At 42.7% G+C, this 15,560-nt stretch overlaps 2 protein-coding genes across 12 annotated transcripts; one reads left to right on the top strand and one right to left on the bottom strand.

The window, feature by feature from the left end:
• The first annotated feature begins 1,335 nt into the window (after positions 1 to 1,335).
• Positions 1,336 to 3,768, top strand: LOC127335538 (uncharacterized). Its single transcript, XM_051362214.2, has 6 exons — positions 1,336 to 1,764; positions 2,241 to 2,373; positions 2,681 to 2,800; positions 2,892 to 2,956; positions 3,399 to 3,486; positions 3,567 to 3,768. The coding sequence occupies exons 1-6, from the start codon at positions 1,573 to 1,575 to the stop codon at positions 3,656 to 3,658; spliced, it is 690 nt and encodes a 229-aa protein (XP_051218174.1). The 5' UTR covers positions 1,336 to 1,572; the 3' UTR covers positions 3,659 to 3,768.
• A 1,681-nt stretch (positions 3,769 to 5,449) lies between these two features.
• LOC127335537 (uncharacterized) lies at positions 5,450 to 15,216 on the bottom strand. Of its 11 annotated transcripts, none has more exons than XM_051362206.2 (20): positions 14,830 to 15,213; positions 14,450 to 14,508; positions 14,254 to 14,335; positions 13,694 to 13,761; positions 13,418 to 13,487; positions 13,003 to 13,084; positions 12,463 to 12,527; positions 10,929 to 11,972; positions 10,779 to 10,841; positions 10,628 to 10,674; positions 10,457 to 10,502; positions 10,293 to 10,372; positions 9,929 to 10,045; positions 8,270 to 8,351; positions 7,121 to 7,246; positions 6,895 to 6,975; positions 6,506 to 6,631; positions 6,261 to 6,383; positions 5,975 to 6,033; positions 5,450 to 5,901 (listed from the first exon to the last, which is right to left on the bottom strand). In XM_051362206.2, exons 1-18 carry the CDS (start codon positions 15,130 to 15,132, stop codon positions 6,336 to 6,338), a joined length of 2,589 nt encoding a protein of 862 aa, XP_051218166.1. In that variant the 5' UTR covers positions 15,133 to 15,213; the 3' UTR covers positions 5,450 to 5,901; positions 5,975 to 6,033; positions 6,261 to 6,335. The 11 variants fall into 11 exon arrangements, with proteins under 11 accessions (XP_051218166.1, XP_051218164.1, XP_051218165.1 ...); XM_051362204.2 differs by having other exon boundaries at positions 5,450 to 5,894; XM_051362205.2 differs by having other exon boundaries at positions 5,975 to 6,021.
• Between the last annotated feature and the right edge of the window lie 344 nt (positions 15,217 to 15,560).

Below are 15,560 nucleotides of genomic sequence, written 5' to 3'. Positions count from 1 at the left end.
CCATGGGGTCGTCGGAGGTCGGCGCCACCGAGGGCCGCACGCTGAAGCCGGCCACGTGCCTTTCTTCTTCTTACTGGCTCTACCTCGACCCCCACCATTGGATCCCGAGCCTACCAGACGCTCCGCCGCCGGCGACACGCCCCGGACGTCTGGTGCTTCCCACCGGCTCGTAGAGCTCCCACCGGCCGCCGCAACTTCTCAGCACCTCGTCGGCCATGGCCTGCATCTTCCAATCCTAGAGCTTTGTGGATTTTCATCATGTGACCGTGGTGTTGTAGGTGCCACAACTTCAGAGAAGTGTTGCTGCAAACCGCCCACATCGGTGCTACAAAGGTTATGGTGCAGGATCCTAATTCCCGCATACTAGGAGGCAGCGCCGACTAGATTTGATTTGCGGCGGCACAGTGCTGCAAAGGCTTCCTGCTACGTGTGGTTGGTGGTGGAGCTGCAAAAAGGGACTGCCATGCTGCGAGCGGTGCGCGGCGGCAGAGCTTCAAAGAAAGAGTGGCGATGCTGCGAATGGTGGTCGGCTGAGCTGCAAAAGAAGAGCTATCTTGCTTTAAATAGTTAGCGGTGATGCTTCAAATTGTCAGCGGTGATGACAATAGTTAGTGGTGATGCTGCAAAAGGTCAGCGGCGATGCTGGAAATGGTCACTCATGGTGCTGTCAGCCGGAGTTGAAATGCTGCCAGCAGTGCGCCGGCGAGGTGTAGTTCTCGATGCTACAGTAGTATAAATATTTTGCTACAAATGTTATGTGGTTTTGCTACTTCGGTATAATTCTTGTCCTACAATGTCTCCGATAGTGTCTCTGATGAGTAGTGGACGATGCTACTATAGTATAACTTTTTTGCTACAAATGTTCTGTTGTTTTGCTACTTTAGTATAAAATTGTTGCTTCAATGTCTCCAGCGAGGTCTCTAGCGAGACCGGTTTAGCGTCAATAGCATAATTTTTTTGCTATGAAGTCTCCGGCAAGTCTCCGGCGAGGTATCCGGTGAAGTATGGTGCTCTGACGAGTCTCCAGCGAGTCTTCTTTTATTTTCATTTGAACCGTTTTTGCTTCAATGAAGCAAAAGCGGAAGGTTATTTGCTGCGACGAAGCAAAGTCTAAATGAGTCACAACTCTCTTTCTATTTTAGTCGAACCGTTTTTTGCTTCAGTGAAGCAAAAGCGGGAGGTTTTTTGCTGCGATGAAGCAAAATCAAGATTTTAGGTAAAAGTGGACACGTGTCACGCATGCAAGCAGGAGGCTGGAAAGTTTGGAGCCTCCGGAGGATTTCTAGCACTGTCCTTTACAAAAGCACCAGAAGCCTAAATTCGGCCTGACTACCAAACGCGGCCCAAACCGAATTATTCCTGCTTCGGTCGCAAGTCTGTCCGATCTCCCCTGCTTCAGGCACGGCGTGCTCGGTCAGTCGCCTCTCATCGCACCGACGACCTCCTGGCCTGACCAGTGAGTGACCACCCACCTTGCCGCGGCGTCGTCTGTGATTGATCTCGTCGGTGGCACCCGCGCCCACGCACGAACCAAGAGGGGTTTGGGCGCGGCAGTATTGGAAAATCGAATCGATGGTTGTGGCGGCGGCGGCGGCAGAGGAAGAGGAGCTGTGTCACATGGGACCCGCCTCTGGAGTGACACATGCGGACGTCGCGGTAGCGGAGGAAGGGCTCGGGGGAGACGACGGCGAGATCCTACGATTCATGGACTCGGCGGACGGCTACCTCCTCCTGATGGACTCGCTCTCCTCCTCTCTACGCCAGGTACGTCACACCCCGGCTGACAGCCGTTGCCCCCCTTACACCAATATATCAATCCGCCGCCCAGTATTTACTGTCTTTGGCATGGGGTTCTATGGTCTGTACTCTGCAAGGTTTCCCCTTGATCTGTGGAGCAGTTGGATTGACTTCAGGTGAAGTGAAGTAGTATGTGTCAGGCAGCCGAACAATCTTATTTCAGTGCGATCTTCAGAACTCTAGCTAAATGCCTGGATAGAGGCAGCAGTATCGGACTAGAAGCTTGTTTGCTCTGATAATTATTCTATTAATGTTGTATTGGTAGTACCAACCATTGCTTAGTGCCCTGAAAGGCTGAAACTTATCTGGATCTGGGTTTCTTCGTGTACTTGGACAATTTCCACGCATTAGTTGCTTTCGTAAGATTTACAGAAGAAACTGTTTGCCTATTGTAATGCTGCCACAGTTCTCTAGTAAATATGAATGATTTCTTCATTTCCTAGGGTTGGCTTGATCTGGCAAGTGCGCGTCATTCGATGGGCGCATCGCGTGTCTCCAGCACACTGTTTGATCATAAAGAGCAATCTGCGGCCACTAAGCTGCAAGTGGATTGTTCTGCAGACTTGCACCCATCAGGTAACCGCTTGTGTATTACTTAAGTTAACAACCTTTATCAACAACTCAGAACTGCTACGGGAATCACCTTTTTTTTCTCTCATGGAGTGTAGCACATAGTTTATATCTCATCATCTATATCTCCATATAGACTAATTCCTCCTCTGCATCTCTTCCATCTCCAGCCTCCAGCAGATAGTCTAAACTCCATCCTCTATATTCTCTCCCCTATATTTTTCATATATCCTACATTGTCTATTTCATTTGAAAACCGTTTTAATGATGGTTTCATGTACAAGTAATGAGCTGTTCCTTAATCATGTTTCAGACTCAAGCCCACAGTTTTCTCTGTCGAAGTGGTGTTTGCCAGAAGAATCAAACTCCAGTGGCGCGCAAGATAGTGCTGAACCAAAACTAAGGTATCGAGGAGGAGCAGCTACTACCCCAGGTATTAGCACATGCACTATTTCTACTTTTTAAATATTTATATTTTTAGATTGATTTCCCTTTCTCACCTTCGATTTTATTTGGTTAAGTAGATGGTAACACTGAATCAGATGCAAATACCGCAAAGTCTTGTACTGGTGTTGACGGTAGCGGTCAGGTAAGTGCAATATAAACAAGCCTGTTATCTTTTATAAATATCGTGGCTAAAACAACATATGCAACTCCTAAAAATAGAGCACAGTTGATGGCAAATGACGGCTTAAAAGCATCAAAAAGTAAAAAAGAAAATGCACTAGACCACTAGTTGAGCTAAATCAGTGCAAGTCCATTAAATCAAGTTCATGTTCTTGAGTGGTTAATTTGGCAAAGCCACCCTGCCTGATATGATGATGCTAGACCTAGTATTGCATTACAATATTTGTACTCAGTTTTGAGATACTTTGTTCAAGCTAGTCTGGCTTGTGATGACTCTACCAAGTTTCACATTGTTGCTAGTAAACACGTAATTTAATTTCAACTAGGTGCTGCCACTTATTGGTGTCATAAAGTTGAAAGTTGTTGCTTAAATTATACTAATTTTCCTTCTCTTTGTCCTGCAGGTTCAAAGGGCAAGATCAAAAGCATTATCAGTCTTCGGAGCATTGGTGTCTCCAAAATTACGAACAACCCAAGTATCCTTCGAAACAGGTTTTGTTCCTAACACGGACAGTAGAATACACTATGCTTTAACCTTATGTTGTTCTAACTGATATTTTTGTTTCATGTAGCACTTGAACTAATCGTGGAATTAGCAAATTCAAGATCAACCATACTCTCTAGTTTCTCCCAGATAAAACATGAATCAGGAGTTTCTGCCTGAATTTGAGGTTTTGTACCCACACCATACGCAATCAGCATTGCTTGCAGAAATTATCATAATCCCATTTGCAATGTTACTATACGTGGAAACGTAATTGTTCATTTTTTTTTGCCATGTTGTACTCTGGGTAGGCTTACAGCCACAGGGACAGACACACCATTTTCTCTTCAAATAATATTCAGTTGCTAAGCTAAACTCTAGTGATCACTGCTACAAAATTTAGGGTAGTATGTCTGAAATAAAATATTTTTAAATTTTGGTCTCAGAACTGATTGTGTTGGCTTCTTCTCCTTGTATACGCTGGCAAGATACAGGCTTAATTCTTGGTTGAGACTTCCGCTTACCAGAGTGCTCTTAGTTTTTCGTCCTAAGGTGTGTCTCTTTAGGTTGATTGGAAAAGTTTTTACTATTCTCTTCCAATTCTTGGTTTTATCACCTGCACAATTGTTTCTGCGCTCGACACTAAAAGGCCACCACACACATTGACTTGTTGAACTAGTGTGAAACATCAGTCACCCCCTTTATCATCAAAGTTAGCTTGCCTGAATGGTGTAAAACTTTGGTTTTCTGTGACATCCTACTTATAACCGTTGTAAGAAAAATCTGAAGGTGTCCTATGGACTTGTCGAATCTTAGGCACAAATGATATCGCTTTAAAGATGGCTAAATATTCCCTGCTCGATCCTGAACTAGATTCACGGCAGCATCTCATATACAACCTCAGATTTAGGGTGGGAGTATTCGTTGGATGGAACTTGCGATCTAAAATGGTGAGGGGAACAGTTGGATCTCCGGTGGCTGTAGGGATGGCAATGAATACCCATGACCTGCGTACCCGTCAGGTAAAAACCCAATAGGAATACGAGTATGGGGCAAAATATTACCTGCATTATGGATTTGTAAATGAAAAAAATATCATACCCATCGGGTAGAGCGGGTACGGGTTGAGATTGTACAACCCATACCCACGTACTCATTTACCCATATAAATTTGATAAGTGGATGACTGTAATATTCTGAACTACTTAATTTTCCCCTAACCACGCCTTCGTATTGCTTGGTTGAACCTCACGCTTTCTGATCTGACAATCGTTGGTAGGTTAGTAAGGATTAGACCCCTATTTAGAATCGCTTTACCTCATTTCATATTTTTTTGAACAATTTGATATGTTGTAAGTGCGGGTATTTTTTTTACCCGCGTGTACCCATTTACCCTGCCCGGTGACGGGTATAGAAAAACTTGTACCCATTGACGGGTATGGGTACGAGTGGCGGGTATAATTGAAGGCGACGGATATGTATGAGATGACTCTACCCGTACCCATACCCTGCGGGTGCCATGCCATCCCTAGGTGGCTGTATGATTTTTTCGCGAAAACGCAAAAGTCTTGCGTTTCGATGCATTGATAGAAAAGAATAGGTGGCTGTATGATTTACCTTTTGGCACGATTTTTTTTTGGCACGAGTTAAACAGTTTGCTGAGTTGGGTCGGATGACCATTTGTCCCTCTATTCCACGCTGGATGGAACTTGCGATCTAAAATGGTGAGGGGAACAGTTGGATCGTGCATTCATGCTTGAAGTAGCTTGGATTATCCGCATCATCACCATTGTCGGTGTGCTAGTCGAGTCATTGTCATGGCCAGTGTGCAGGTCGAGATGTTTAAGTTCAAAACTTAATTCAAATCAAGTTTGTGAATTATGAGAAAATCCCACTTCATCCGATCCATAGTAAGTGTCAAGGATTTAGTACAAAGTTATATTATTGATCGAAGGGAGTAGCAAATAAAACTGTACATGGAAAATCCAGTGGAATTTCTTTCCAGGGCTCCTGGGGCAAACTACCAACAGAGAGTGCCCCAGAATATACTCTCCCATTTCTTTAGGCTAAATTAACTCCAAAACGGATTGATTTAGACACACTATGGATGAACTACATTATTGTTAGTTACAGACCATGTAACATCCTTTGTCAAAGTAAAATTTAACGAACAAAATTCAGGATGTTAACAATGTTTCTGCACATTCACTCATTTTCCTGGATGGTTGGGCTTTGCAATATACCTTGTGACTTCTGATGGAGAATACACATCTTCCCACGCCACATCTCAATTAGTTACATCCACCAGTCAGAAATATCGTTTGCTATAGGTTGGCAGACTATTATATGCTGTTGTTTTCTGGATCAGATTTTCTTTGGTCGCAATATTCATTAGTACATCTTTGTCGAAGGAGCCCTGCAAGCTAAAAGGCTACATCAGACACCATGGTCAGAAGTAAATACCTTATGCTGCAAATAAAAAAGATCAAAACATACCAGTCACTAGGTAAGAGGTGTGCAGTTGCAAGTGTGGAGGAGGAGTACTGCAAGAAAATCTGAATGATATAAACATGCATGTTTCCTTAAATAATACAATGAGAATGAAACCGTCCTAATATACGGAGTACTATGTATATTCAGTTCATCACCATGTAACATATTAAAAGGTACCGGCAACTCTGGATCTCAATATAGACGGAGCATGAAATTTACATGAAATTATTTAAACAATGTCAACAATGTAGACATAACCTTTTAAATGTGCATGCTATTCAAAGGATACCTTTGTATCATTTCCCATCCAGTGTGAATCAGGTCTGGGAAGTTCCATCACACAATTTTACTCAGTCAACTGGTGCTATACTTCATTTGTGGTATCAACCGCTTGGTACCTTGATCTCACAGTCTGCATCAATTCAGTTGTTCTTTATTCAGTTATCTTCTCTTGGGGAAGCTTTTGACAAAAGTTGCGTACTAAAATAGCAGAAGTAATTGTTAAGCGGAAGGCAAGCTAGACGATTGATGAACCTCTAGAAGAGTGACATAGTAAAAGTCTTCCATGTGCTGCATAACAGCTGACCCATCCCTGATCGAGCGGAGTAGATTTATTTCCGTCTGTAGTAATTTTTCCACAAGCTGCGTCTCTCCTTTCATCTGAAGAGAATTTAGCATGCCCAACTTGTCAAATATAACTTGAGTAACATCAATTTTGTTTAGTTATGCATCATTTGTTCTCTTTGATGTTCTTTTTTTTCTAGGTAGTATCTTGGAGCAAACTAGTTTAAGTCATGGGATTTTTTTATGCTCCTATAAACTAATTTCGCATCTTGTAACACTTCCCATTTAGACAAACATATCGATTTTCAGTTGGTAATCGGCGGTAGATGTTGCTAGGGCAAGGATCCAAAGACACTTACAAATTCACTAACAAGGACATCAGGGGTGTACTCGCCAATCTCATCCCCTTGGTCTTCATCATCCAAAATTTCCTTGTTTTCCTGTGTCAGAATACAAATACATTTCTAACTTTCAGGTGAAAATTGAAGATCTGAAGGATAAAAGAGGGAATGTTGACAATAATGGACTAAGCACGGTATTATAATAGAAGTGAATTGAGATAGGGCAAGTTATAAAAACTATCACCAGTGCGTGTTTTAGATTTCCAGATTTAAGATAAATTGGTGCCTCCACATGGCAATAGCCCATAAGACGTGGCACTGTTGGAATGATATCTCGGTGGTTGACAACTCTCCAGCTATCTTTTACTTTCTGCAAAATCAATTGTTGGTTTTAGATAAGGCTATGATTAGCATCTGAATTGTCAACTTAATACATAAATAATATATTTACACATGATCCAACGCAAACAGGATTAGCACATAGCTATTGATACTTGAAAACATCTTACTCTATAGTACATTTGTATCCCTCTCCTTCCATGCAGACAAGGAACACTAATTATTTATTTATTTTCTATTTTTAGTCCAATCTTCTCTACATAGTAACCCACAACTTGGACAAATTTATTTTCTAAATTTCACATTCCAACATTCCAATCTAACCTATGCTATTGGTAGTGCAAGGTTGTGCTTGTCATTGTGATGGATTATGATAATGTCGACTGTCCAGCCAGCTTTTGTGCATTACCATTTGGCTAACCAACCTTTTCTTACTTTCTTTGCTATTTTTCCGCAATAGATTAGAAGATAAGCTCAACAACCACAAACTAAGCCTAAGTTTCCTGCAGGTTTTAAGTTCTAACCAAGGCCAATCAACCTCTTCTTGCTTTCCTTGCTATTTTACTGCAATACATTATAAGATAACCTCAGTAACTACACACGAAGCCTAAGTTGTAGGTTTTAAGTTCTAGCAAATAACTTCCCCATAATTTACAATCTAGTTATCCAAGGAGGGGAAGCAAATTAAATCAAATTAATATGCCAAAAGACATAAGAAAATGACATTGTTCAATGTTCACATTCATTCCCTCATTCCGCACGTCCATGACAATATGACTTAGATAATTTCTTTAGAACATGACAATAGTATGTGCAAATGGTCCAACCATATTCATTTGCACAACTCAGAAATGGAGCAAAAGAGGTCGATAATATAGTTTGGATATTCCAAAAAGAAAAAAATGGAACAGAACCATAACATTATGTAGTTTGGATCATCCAAAAGGAAAAAAATGGAACAGAACCATACAAATATATAATCATTTTACTATGCACAGAAAACATTAACTTGATTTTTAGCTTCTTCCTATTTAGTAAATTATTCGATAGTTACCGCATTGTAGACGTCAGCAAACTTTCTATTTCCGACTCTAGGAGAGCCAAAGTTGTACACTGTCACAAATATAACACCATCCCTACACAAGGTGGCATGAAAAATATGAGTATACAATTATGGAAAAAGGTGCGTGGAAATAGGATTTTTTGCGAACTACATGAGAAGAGGTAACGGTATGCCAACATCTTTATAACTTACCGTGAAAGAGTCGGATGTCAACCATCCAATTCTCTTAAGCATCTTCTGTTTAACAGAAGTTTAAATATAACGAGGAGCAACCCCATGATGCTCTCTTGGGGCCTTTGGGGATCTGGGCCAAAAACGCCTCCCACCGGTGCCCCCAAGCGCTGCCGGCGTGAACTGCCACCCAATAACTCAATCCCCCCTCCCCCTCCCCCTGTGCCGGCCCCGTAGAGTGGGGGTCAAACGGGGGTGCCGGCACCACATGGCATGCAGAAAAAGCCGTCTAGGGGGCATCGACGCAACGCTGTCCCAGGCGCCCTCTTTGTCCCCCTGACCTACTCCACACCCATTGCCTCCTCCAAATCGCGGTCGCCGCCGTCCGCGAATCGACGCGCCGAAATCTCGGCGGCTTGTACCGGAGCAACATGACCCAATGTCCGTCGCGTCGCCGACTATTGGAGCCGCCACAACGCCCGCACGACCCACCGTAGCAACCTCTCCGTTGCCGGACCGTGCCCTGCTGAGCTGGAACGACGGGGAGACCTCCAGCGAATCTTGGCTCGGAGATGTGAGTCCTTCCTCCACTCTAGCTCCTATCCTACACCGACGATGTACTTATAGGTTTAGGGTTTTGGCGAGCTTGTCAATTTAGGAAAAAAAATCAAGAATTGATAAGTGAGATTTTTGTATTGAGAGTGTGTGCTAAAAAAAGTAGTTGTAAAATATTTATGTGTGAGACTTTGTGCTATGGAAACTATTCTAGTAGGCGCCGGTATAGTCTTCATTGATAATTGTCACACGAACCAAACACATTTATGCATATTCAAACAAATAAAATGCCATGCCAACCTGTGCTGCAAGCAGATTTAAAATGTGATGTCTTCTTGTGTTGTGTTAGTAGAGATGTGCCATTACTTTGAGTGACAAGTCACTAGAAAATGGCTTGACACATAAAGTAATGTCTCATCTCTACTAACACAGCACACGGAGGCATTGCATTTTCAAGCTGCTTCTGTCGCAGGTAGACATCACATTTTATTTGTTAAAATTATCCAATCTGAATTACAGATGTGTTTGCTGGCTCTATTTGGGAGGCGCCAGGGCGGACAGCCTCGCCTCAAATGGCGGCAGTTTCTACCGGCGCCCCAAATGGCTCTTCCAGCGCAATTGCCGGGCGCCATGGGGGGGGCACCGGTGGGGATACTCTTACATGGATGACCCTACGTGGCATTGCTTAACGAAGTACTTTAGCCAAGTATGTGGTATTTCTTAACAAAGAATCCCCTGTGCTAGGCCATGCCACTTAAACTGGGTTAAAGCACTTTAGGCAAGTATGTGGCATTGCTTAACAAAGAATCCCCTGTGTTAAATGTTTGACTGGCACTTCTTTCAGCTTTTACCCTAGACTGAATGATATCACATTGCCTATATATGAAGCAAGAAGCGTATGGATCAGGGTCAGCTTGATCTTACTTGGTCATTTGACTTGATGAAAGCTCGAGAGCAAGAAGGGTTGCTAGAGCTCCACCTAAACTATGTCCAGTTACATAGATATGCCACTTAGCTATCGTTTCTGCATCTTCTTCATCCCTACAGTGGAAAAATTAGATGCTCCATGAATAGAGTTGAGATAAATAATTGACAAAAAGAGATTGGTATATACCAGCCTGTACGGTTGCTTTCGCAATAATTTATTTTGTGTGATAGCAGTAACAACTGGAGAATGGCAAGAGCGTGCACAAAAGGTAAAACTTGAGGTTTTCATGCCGCATCATATTGGACTGAACTGGTACTTTTTATACTTCAAGAGATGCTTAATTTGTTACGACATACTCACATATATCCAATGGCGTATTTGATAAGAACCATGATCCTGTTCCTAACAGAATCATATGCACTTAAGAATCCACTGTGAACCTGAAATATAAGATGGCAAGAAGTTGGTAAGCATAAACTTACAGAAATGGATAAACAAGTGACTGAAGAGATTATATAACTAACTTGAACTTCCTGCTTGAAATCACCACCCAACCTCTCAGGGTTTAGTCTGCAATCAACTTCAAAATATGATGTGTAATATAGTAAAATTCATTACAATTCTAGTAAGTATTAGAAATGGAAACATACTATAACTAATGAAAGGAGAAAAAGGCTAGGTGTGTTGACTCTTACCCAGCCGGCACAAGATTTAAGTCAGTTACCAAATCCTTCCACCTTGTCTGGAAATGACACAGAAAACAAAATAAATAAGATGGGAGGTGAAAAAATAATTATTGCCTTTATATTCAAAGAACGCAAGTGGGTCCTTCATGCCATTTCATACTTGCTCAGTTCCTCGAAAAGCAACAACCAGCCTTCTTCGTGAAGAATCACGCCAAATGGCGACCTGGCGACATTTGTTAGCATTGGCAACACAACATAAGGGCAAAGAGATAGTAGACTCACAAATAGCACAACAACTAATGTTACTAACCTGTGTGTCTGTTGAACCATTGTCCAGAAAACATATCTTCTCAAAGTCTGATTTTATAAAACTGGAACGCCCCATTGAAGTGGCCAGCATAGCCCATGCCTCCACGGCAGTCTCTGCACTTGCAAACAGTTGTTGTGTGTCATCTGCTTTCTTTGTATCTTTGGGCTCTTTGGTGGATGCAACAGCACCAGCCTTATCAATGGAATCCGCAGCACCTTGATCTTCTCCAATCAAACCATCTTTCACGTCCGCTTCGTCAATAGTTTCTGAACCCTTCTCTTGCGATGAGAAATTCTTAGAAAGGATCACCAAAGCTCCTAGTATATTCTCTGTTTGGGACAATACATCCCGAGATACTTCATTAATGTCTGGAAATGAAGCCTGTGCAGCCTCTTTAGTTGGCATTGTGCTATCTTTATCATCAATACCGACTGTAAGTTCAGGAGTTGTTTCACTGCCATCACTAGTTGAGGTATCTGATGTTGCCAGTCCGGAATCCAAATACACCTGTTCCGCGATTTCACGTGATTTCGAACCAAGGGAACTTAATAAGTCAAATCCATCCAATTGCTTGGCCTCGGGAAGAGAAATTCCGAAGTTTTTTATAACGTTTTGGTTTAGTGTGTTGGTGAAAGCACTCCAGAAGTCATCAGGTTCCTTCGTATCAAGTGGCGTATTTCCTTCACTTTTAACAACTGCAGCAGTAGATACAGGTTCACTCTGAGAATCTGAATTGTCCCCAGAAACTTTTGAATCAATCTTCTTCTGTTGAAGTTCATTTGGTCCAATAGAGTTATCCAGGGATTCCTCGGGCCTTTCAGAAACCTCAGATTCAGTATCAAAAGGATTTTGAGCCTTCGTGTCAGTGAAAGAACTCAGTTGACCAAATGCGGATTGCACAAACTGACTTGCATTTACAGTTTCAGATCCAAGGACCGACCTAAGAGCAGATCCTAGGCTGCTCTTTGCAAGAAAGTCAGACACAAAAGGTGTACTCCACCATTGCTTATCACGCTCAATGTCATCATAACTCTTGTACCTGACCTGATGTGTTAATAATAATAATTTTTAGATAAAACCTGAAATGAAGTCTACAACATGTGAAATTCTTGATATACAAAACATAATAGGTAGGCTCTATATACCATTGTACCTGTTTGTTCTAAGAGAACAGCATAATAAACAGGGATCCTGGTAACCATTAAAATGTTGTTATTGTGAATGTTGCCTATATAATCCATGGTGTTATTATGTGATTAAAATGACGATCATACCTATGACTAGCAAAAGGGTTTTGTTTGTAGAGTGAAAAAAATCCTATGCCAGTTAACTGTTCAAATTATTCTGCTGGTTTTGGTTTTCTAAAAAAAACCTATACACAGAAGGGTGTAGAAAAAAGGATAAGAGGGCTTTGCTTGTGAAAAATGGTACTTCCTACCCCTCTGCAAGACAAGGATCAGTTCACTGTGGTATGCAACCTTTGGAAGGGAGTACATCGATGACAAAGACATTCTTGTAAGGATCACGTTCTTACCTCTAAATCGATAGTTCCACCGCCACCAGGACCTTCTAATTCAATAGTAATGTCATGTTTATTTCCTAAAAAGAGGAAGGTAGTTACAAGGTTGTCCCAAGAGTGAGTCTTACAAATGAATTCATATAACCATAGTGCAGACAGTGCAATAAACCAGTATGATTACATGCAATTGAGCAACATCAGGAGTCGTCACCAAAGTTCCAAAACTTCCATCAACCGTATATTGTGGTAGATTACATGTTGGATGTTTTCAAAATGGTGAGTTCATAAGTTGGTTGGTTTTTACTCAGCCAGGTTTATTCTAAATCAATTTTTCTCGTGTAAAATCAGTATTCCAGAAGCACAAACTAATAGACTGGGAACTGCATTTCTCGAACTTCCATCAACCGTAAATTGGTAAGTTCTTATGGTTTCTGGCCAATTCAGCCGGCTTAACTATGGAATTTGGGTTGGGGTCTGTATAGACAAGCTCCACCCTCATATGGAAATTGGTTCCAAAACCGTAATTAACACCAAAAAGAAGTATCAGAGAGTTACCATCGCAAAGTGTTTCAAGGTACAACCCAGCATTTCCCATGCGTTTGTGTGGAGTGACAAGGTTTGCATCCCAAGCCTCAACCTATTGAGTAAAATTGTACAAGATGTTAAAAGGCATAAAAAATTGTGGTGATGCCAGGACATACCCGAAGTAGGTGATCAACTGGGACACTAAAGGGTGCTTAAAATCAGATGATATTATGTCACTTGCTAAAATGAAATTTATAGGTTGTTTATGTACTTCTTGATGATTAAATAAAAGAATTTGCACCATGTATTCCAGTTGCCTTGTATACTGTAAATGTATCTCACAACTCCAAAATGCAGAAGTACAATAACAACAAAGAAATGTGTAGTAATCACAACATGGAGTGAGTTCAATATCACCATGAGCACACATTATTTCTCTTCATACCTGGAGTAGATTTTCTAGAGATTTCCTAATGTTTAATGTGAAATCTTCATTCCATGTTGGCTCCTTCGTCCTACATTGATCAGAAATCAGAAACTGCACCAACCATGGAAGACATAGCAGTCTTCAAGCGTATCAGATATTTTGCCAACACCCATTAGTTGCCACCTTGAAGGCGATGATATATATGGCATACATTATTTTTATACAAAATTTATTGTCCAGAGGTGCCCCCAGGCCCACCAACATACATACACAGAAAAGGACAAAGTTACTCACGCCCATTTAACTTGGCTCTTTACAGTTTGACCATTAAGTTGTAGAACTACATAAGGATCACTTGTACCCTGCAATGGAAGCGGATTAGGAGTTGCTCATAAAGTTGAAGAAGAAAGTGTTGAGTAATAGTAGTTGAAATGTGCAAACTACTACATTAAAAGAAATGTTGCAGTTCAGAAAATTCTTGGAATCTGCACAATGAGGACGCTATCTGTAAATCATCCCAGATATCTTGTATACCCAGCAGTTAACACACAGACGAATCACTGGGTGTTTTCCCATATAATCCTGGGTATCAAGCGAATGAGTGAATTTTCAGTTATATTCAAGTATTTGTCTAAGGTTAATGATAACAACTTAAATGGTATTAATGACATCTTAAATTCTTCAACGATCAATTATTCTACTCAATATGCATGTTAACCTTCTCATCCATCAATTATTCAGCATTCTCTGCAACAAAATAGTAATATATGAAGCATCAAGAACAAATACTGTATGCAGCATACGGCATCGAGAAAACAAACGGCGACCACTCACGGGCATATGCATCATCATACCCATGGATCCATTGCAGGAAGACTCGTGCCTTTCTTCAGCCTCACAACTAGTTGGCCATCATATACTTCACGGAGAAATACACTGCATCACAATGCTTTCAGAATTTACAACCAGGGCGAGACCACACACACTTGCAGCACAATTTATAAACATGATGGTTCGATCGCCAGGGGAAGGGAAGGGCCCACAACTTACTCGGATAGGAACACCGTCTGACATCCGGCCTCATCGGTCTCACGCCAGCCTGCATCTTCCTGCCAAGTACAAGGAACCAGATTGAGATACTGAATCCTCTGCCAGTGCACAACACTGCTTATGTCATCAGCTTCTGTTTTTATCAGTTTAATAGTTTTGGTTTCCTACTTTCCTGTTGGTGCGGCTGAGTACTCGCTCAAATTGGTTTAGGCTGCGAACTTGTGTTTATCAGTTCTCATGGAAATGAAAATTGGATGCTCTGAAGCTTAAAAAAAACTCGCAGGAAAAGTGCAGTTGAAGGAGATGAGTAGGAGATGAACCAGCGATACAGGATCAGTGCAGTTCAATGATGACGAGCAGGGCGGGAACAAGGAGCTCACGGGTGGGCTGCTGTAGGCCTCGAAGGCGAACCCGGCGAGCACGACGGCGAGGTTGAGGTCGAACTCCGGCTTCGCCTGCTCCACGTCCCCAACCGGCTCCTCCGGGGCGCTCTCCGAACCGGGCTCTACGGCGGGCTCGGCGCCCGCGCACCTGGCCCTCAGCCCCGCCCACCTCCGCCTCCTCCCCCTCCTCGCGCTCCAGCACCTCGTGCTCGCGGCCCGGTAGCTCGCCGGCGGCGACCACGGGCGCCCGGAGACGGACGCGAGCCGCGGCGCGATGGGGCACACGCTCGTGGGTGCCATGGGAGAACCTTCTCCAATCTGTTCGCCCCGCCCGCGGCTTCTGGAAGTTGAAAGAGAAGCGAGGAGGCGCTTCTAGCGGAGTGTGCGCGCGGCGCGCTAGTGTTCGGACTTGAGAGTGGCGATGAGGAGGGAGGCGCGCCACGTCTGCTCCAGAACGCTCGGTGGCTGCTCGCTGGGGCCCCGGCATTTTGCCAGCTTGGACCTATGCGTGTCGCGCCATCTGTCGACTGTCGTGCTGGCGAGGTCGGCAAGCAAGACGCACGATTCTCCTGGCAAAATTGGGGAGAAACCAAAAATGTCCCCACAAGTCATCCATGGTTTCGTTTTCATCACCCTCGGAAAAATTCAGTGTTTTCGCTTTCATGCTTCTTTGTGTGACATTTTTCATTTCGTTTATCTATCTGTAAATCACTTTCCGCAACCAAGAG

This window comes from Lolium perenne, chromosome 2, assembly GCF_019359855.2.
Source record: "Lolium perenne isolate Kyuss_39 chromosome 2, Kyuss_2.0, whole genome shotgun sequence".
In the NCBI taxonomy this organism is placed as follows: domain Eukaryota; kingdom Viridiplantae; phylum Streptophyta; class Magnoliopsida; order Poales; family Poaceae; genus Lolium; species Lolium perenne.
The sequence above is the reverse complement of the archived record's forward strand: the minus strand, read 5'-3'. Positions and strand labels throughout refer to the sequence as shown.

Excerpts from the sequence above, each read along its gene's own strand:
- LOC127335538 (XM_051362214.2), top strand. The coding sequence starts at position 1,573 with ATGGTTGTGGCGGCGGCGGCGGCAGAGGAAGAGGAGCTGTGTCACATG. Across the intron at positions 1,765-2,240 it reads TCTCCTCCTCTCTACGCCAG|GGTTGGCTTGATCTGGCAAG; the intron begins GTACGTCACACC and ends TTCATTTCCTAG. Across the intron at positions 2,957-3,398 it reads GTGTTGACGGTAGCGGTCAG|GTTCAAAGGGCAAGATCAAA; the intron begins GTAAGTGCAATA and ends TTTGTCCTGCAG.
- LOC127335537 (XM_051362206.2), bottom strand. The coding sequence starts at position 15,132 with ATGGCACCCACGAGCGTGTGCCCCATCGCGCCGCGGCTCGCGTCCGTC. Across the intron at positions 13,085-13,417 it reads CTCTAGAAAATCTACTCCAG|GTTGAGGCTTGGGATGCAAA; the intron begins GTATGAAGAGAA and ends TTTACTCAATAG. Across the intron at positions 6,384-6,505 it reads ACTATGTCACTCTTCTAGAG|ACTGTGAGATCAAGGTACCA; the intron begins GTTCATCAATCG and ends GAATTGATGCAG.